This window comes from Alligator mississippiensis, chromosome 13 (genome assembly GCF_030867095.1).
Source record: "Alligator mississippiensis isolate rAllMis1 chromosome 13, rAllMis1, whole genome shotgun sequence".
Taxonomy (NCBI): Eukaryota; Metazoa; Chordata; order Crocodylia; family Alligatoridae; genus Alligator; species Alligator mississippiensis.
This window is the reverse complement of record NC_081836.1, coordinates 51,198,062-51,203,829: the sequence shown is the minus strand read 5'-3', so window position 1 is coordinate 51,203,829 and position 5,768 is coordinate 51,198,062. Positions and strand designations below refer to the sequence as shown.

The window sequence follows — 5,768 nt, the reverse complement described above, 5'->3', positions numbered from 1 at the left end:
CCACCCTACTAGTGGCAAAGTTTTTCCTAATATCCAATTCAAACCTCCCTTGCTTAGGTTAAGGGGCTGGAGCACATGACTTCTGAGAAGCTGAGGGAGCTAGGCTTATTTAGTCTGCAGAAGAGAAGACCGAGGGGATTTAAGAGCAGTCTTCAACTCCCCGACGCGGGGTTCCAAAGAGGATGGAGATGGACTGTTCTCAGTGGTGGAAGATGACAGAACAAGGAGCAAGCTGCAGCAAGGGAAGTTTAAGTTAGATATTTAGAAAAATCTCTTTCACTAGGAGGGTAGTAAAGCCCTGGAACAGGCTACCCAAAGAAGGAATCTCCATTCTTGGAGATTTTTAAGACCTGGGTAGACAAAGCCTTGGCTGGGATGACCTAGTTGGGGCTGGTTCCACTTTGAGCAGGGGGTTGGACTAGATGCAACCTCTCAAGGTCCCTTCCAACCCTAATGCTCTGATTCGGAGAGGTGATGCACTGCAGCCTGGGGCTGCTGGGGCAGGCAGAGGAGCAACATGCATCGCTGCTGTGGGATGGCTTGGAGGAAGCCCCTGGCACCCTGTGGCATGCCACATACACCACAGCATACAGGTGGGTGTATGGCTAGAGCACCCGGCTGGAAGGGTCTCAGTCCCCATCTTCTATAGGATTCACTGCTTGTAGATCACATCTTTTGCCCTACCACCAAATTCAGTGGCTTACCACAGGGGTCACACACCCACTCCTCCTAGGAGAAAGGAGGTTCAGCATCTATCTAGGGCTGCTACTTCTGGAGCAATGAAACTGGCTTGCCTGACTCCTTGCACCCTAGGGAAAGCACTCAGGCACTGGTCCATCACAGCCTGTGCTACCCACAGAGCAGCTCATCCTACCCATCCAAGCCTGTCCGATGGGGAAGTGACCCCTGGCAGCAGTGTGGAGGTACAGCTCTGCAGTGGAACAAGCTTTATCCTTGCACCACCATGGAACAGCTCCCCAGTCCCAGGTGCCAGCCCCATCCTGTGGTGTTGGAGAGGAAGCAGCAACTTTTGTTAATCGCCAACCATGTGGATCCTTGCATGGTGAGAGGAATAGTTCTGCCAGGCTGATCTAGTGCCATTAAATTAGCTCCAAATGGGTATATGGATGCATTTTAAAAATCACTGCGGTTTAATTACCAGGGGGAGATCCCAAGAGCGGTTAATAAGGACACACACAAAATTTAACTGGACAAGGCACTGGAGGTTTAGTGCAGAAGTGAGGCCCAACGCAATTCATTCCATCTATTATTTCACAGGATCAGAGGAAAAGAAGGGAGATGCTCATCATACAAGAAACAGGAGTTCAGGAGAAAGCTATTTTATTTCTTTAAAAAAATCATTACAAATTTAAATTAAATGAAAATGGTAATGTAGACAAGAACCAACCAGTCTTTAGTAGTTAACTGCCTCCATCATTAAGATCATTCAGACATCAGGAAACACAAAGGGAGTTGAGATGTACATGCTGAAGGAGAGGACAGCTACTAGGGAGTGGAAGATGCAAAGAGGGCAAACCAAAAACATTACAGAACCAGCCTTCCCCCCAGTACACATCCTACAATGGAGTATTCTTAAGCGGTATGGAGGATGTTTGCCATCTATCAGATACTGAACTCCTGATACTAATCTCAAGTACCTCGCCTTTTCCATTAGGCAGTCAGTAAAAGGTAAGATTCCTGGGAATATGGGTAAGATTTCTTTTTTTGGTTTGTAGAGAAAGAGGCAGTGACACTTTCATAAAAACAGAAGTAGTAGCTCTATGTTCTGTAATAAATGTCTGGAATTTCCCTGAATTCAACTGTTAAGTAATGTTAGGTACACACTGGTACACAGCCATGTCTCAGCATTAGGTAAAGCACTTCCTGTGCTATACTATTTGCAAGACGCATTTTGAGAGGTGTACTACAGAAAGAAAAAGAGCTTTTAACAGCCACACTGAGGAACAGTGCAAGTAGCCCATATTTAAGAATAAAAAAGGCACAATTGTTTGTCATAAGCATTCTGACAGGGCTTTCGAAGTTCCTTTTACAGCATAGGAACATCAGTAATATAGGCCGAGGCAAGGTATTTCAAAAATATTTCTCTCACCAGTGATGTGAAGCGATTGATGGGTGGGGTTAACATTTTTCACCCTGAAGAAGCAAACACACAAGCTACATGAAGCGAGTCCCTGGGTACTGTATCAAGTGTATGATACTGCTCTGCTCCAAAAAGGACAGAGTAAAATATAGTAAAGCCAATTTAAAGCAGAAAATAAATACAACAGGTGGAATTCCTTAGCTTAGGACATCAAATAGAATTTAAGATCAAACATCCATCTTGTGTCTGTTCTGTATGTTAGACACAAGATTCGATTTAACTTTTCAGTTTCCACATGATTAGAAACTAAACACAACAGCAAGAGTTTCGTTATTTTGATCACCTTGCATCCTCAAGTTTTCAAGAATGTTTTCTTTCTTTTTTTAATTAGGTAGGGGGATTTCAGTGTAACAAAGGGCTGAAAACTTCCTCGAATATTTAACTATGTATTGCTCAAGTTTTAGTGATTGGACGTACATGAGCTAGCCTATCAGAAGCCTTAAATAAAGCTTAGAGGGAGGAGTCCAAATACTTGAGGGGGGGAAAAAAAAAAGTGAGAGCTCCTGGAAAGCACCTAATGAAAGCATGTTGCCCTCTGAAGTATCTGTAGTGTATCAACCACTGACTGGATCCTTAGAAATAGAAGTATTTGATAACAGCATCTAGTTCAAAGCACAAAATCTCTAACTCAACAAAAAGAAAGCACTCAGGATCAGGATCATACTTGGGTTATTACAGTTCAACATTTAAATCAGGTTTTGGAATATGGTATTTGTCCAGCCATGTACTGAAGGTCTCCGTCTAGCTGTTTTATTATTCATCTTTGCAAAAAAGTACAAGGAAAGGGTATGAATCATGGAAGAGTCAAGGTATATTGGACAAGAAACTTATCTTACTGGGTGCAAAACAACAATTTAATTGGTGTTGCAATCAGGCCAAAGTATGGGACAGTCTTTCATCAAACAAGTGAAAGAAAACCTGCCACAAGCAACCACTTCACTGAAGTTTCAGTACCAAACATGCTCATTTTGACAAGCTTTTCTGCTGGAAAAAAAAAATTAACCAGCTTCTTGGGAGATTTGCCTTTTTCCTGCTTGAGGGAAGTTTGCCCAAAAAGTATTGCTTCAGAAGCTTTAAGAATTCTGAACTTTCTTCCACATTATATTGGCTCCCTTGTATATCCACTATTTTGATGCCTGGAGCTTTACAGCTCCTTGTGTGAATACAGTGTTCCTTCAAATAGATTTTTCAACCAAAGCTTCCTAGTAAAACCTATTAAAAGCTTCCAAAATCCCTCTGTTGCACCAGTAACAATGCCTTTAAGTAGGTCTCTAAGAAACATTCTTTCATTTTCAAATCATTCCACTATAGTTATTAAAAGTGTATGATTGTTCTGTTAACTGATGAACTGCAAGAAAAGGATCAAAACAGCTGTAATGAAACCAGGATATAAAATAATGAAAAGCAGTGGCCTATTCTAAATGGAGAAACTCCTACCATTCAGAATATATCCAATTTTAGTCAGTTAAAGTTTTCCTACAGACAACACACAAGACGGCCTGTTTTTTTTAGTATAGGTCTGTTTTTATTTTCACGTTCAACCCACTGAGAGATCCTGTCACAATCTGAATGGAGGAGGGTACAGCCCACTGTAGTGCCGCTTCAGCACACTAAAATACATCACGTGAAAAATGGTTTCCCTGCAGATCTTTTCCCATACAAAACAAACACCTGTCCATGCACATGGGACGTAAAAAGTGTCCTCAGCAAAGAGAAGCATTGTGTGTGCGCGCCAGACTCCAGAAGGTGCACTGTTGACACTCACCCGAGGGCAATTAAAAACTGCCAACTGGTAAGCATCACACGAGAGTCAGATAGCAAATACTGGTAGTGGTGGATTTAAAAAGAAAACCCCTAAAAATGAATAAAAATTTAAAAGAAGTGCCTTTGCAAATATCCCTCCTGCAGGCAGCGGGTTTTAAAGGCACTACAATGTGTCAGAATGGAGAGAAGGTGGCGCATTCACCATCCAGAGTGAGAGAAGATGGTCTAAAAATTCCAAAGATGATGTAGGCTTTCTGAAAATGAACAAACCTCTTTTCAGTACAAGATATGGTGGTGCTGCAGAGAAGGGGGAAAAAAAAAGGCAAGTCAGTTACTGGGCCTCAAACAAGTAATTCCAAATTGTCTCATCTGTATAGTGGAAGGGACTCCTACAATGCTGCACTTCAGTACCCTTTGATGAAGCCTATTTAACCAGAGTCAGGCTGCACACCTCCTTTATTTTTCTGTTAGGCAAATACCTTCTACTTGCTTGTAACACAGGAGAACCACAGCTGCTGGATCAAGTCATGTAAAGAATTAGGAGTCAAACTTGTGTACTAGTTGATGGACAAGAGGGTTATGCCAGCAGTATGACCTAGGGTCTGAGGCAGGCTGGTGCTATGATTTGGCCACTGCCCCACCTGCATGCCATGGCATAACCCAGGCAAAGTCCCTACCTACCAAACACTGCTGAAGCCCCCTGGTTCCTAGATAGATCCAATGGCTCTGCACACCAGATCCAGCCTGCAGGCCATAGGCTGTCAATCTTTGGGTTGTATTAGTCATTCTTTACATTGATAGGTGTGCTGGGTTTTCACCTGCAGTTGTAGTCTTAACTCCCATCTACATAACTGAAAATCGAGAAAGGTAGCAATCCATGCTAGAATCTCATCTTAGTTGGCAATCCTTCATCTTTCTAAGCAAGGTAAGAGATTTAAAATTCATGTTTCTCAGATCAAGTGCAAAGTTAAGGCCATCAGCATTGCCAACATCTGTCTGTACAATATGAACAGCAAAGTGGGGGGGCAGGGGGAGGCACAGCAGAAAGGCAGACTGCTGGATTAAATAGGCTTCAAAATCAAGCATTTTCAGCAATACAATATACCTGTAGTGTCTGTTACATTTTGAAATGTGACTGACATTTTTAGGAAGAAATAGCAGACGACAAGTGGACATTTAACTCGAGCAAATGAAGTCAGTTCTGAAGTGTAAAATTATACAACTAATTTGTTGAACACTTAAAACTTTGTTACAGAAAGCATCACAGCGTTTTCCACACCTGCTTAAGATGGCAATTCTTTCATGTTCACTGGCACAGCTATAGAAATTTCTCATGCTTCATAGGCAGTTTCATTATGTACCTGCAATGCACCATGTTTAAGGACCAATTCAAAGGCTTCTCGGTCTTTGAAAGCCAAGTGCTGGCAAGACAGAACAGGAGAGAATGCTCTATAGAACACTGGTGCATTCACAGGCTGATCTAAGCCTTCACTTCCAGAAAAACTCTATAATTGGCTCTTCAGAATCTTTCAACTGAGATAAAAAGTATAGCAGCCAAGTCAGGAGATGGAAACACATTCATTTATACCATGCACACATCTTTATATTTTTCTCCTGGTGGTTCTTCTACAAGTCCTGGAAGTGCTGCAACGGCAGAGAGGAAGGTTTTTCCCCCCACTGAAAGAAACTTGTCTTACCACGGTTTTATTAGACTACTCCGGTTCTGCAACGGTAATAATTTCTTCGTTGATAAAAAATTCAACTGTCTCTTCCTCCCAATCATCTACATTGCTATCCAGCTCATCTGTGTCCACCCCTAAGCAAAGAGAAGAAACATTAGTCC

At 42.2% G+C, this 5,768-nt stretch overlaps 1 protein-coding gene across 1 annotated transcript in view; it reads right to left on the bottom strand.

Moving 5' to 3' along the window:
- Positions 1–1,324: 1,324 nt before the first annotated feature.
- EIF3B (eukaryotic translation initiation factor 3 subunit B) overlaps positions 1,325–5,768 on the bottom strand; it is a 30,999-nt gene continuing 26,555 nt past the window's right edge. Inside the window, exons 18-19 of the mRNA XM_019494706.2 lie at positions 5,623–5,741; positions 1,325–4,222 (exon numbers count right to left, since the gene is read on the bottom strand). Of these exons, the coding sequence (XP_019350251.2) occupies positions 5,638–5,741 (104 nt within the window). The 3' untranslated portion in view covers positions 1,325–4,222; positions 5,623–5,637. The remainder of the gene's footprint in view (positions 4,223–5,622; positions 5,742–5,768) is intronic.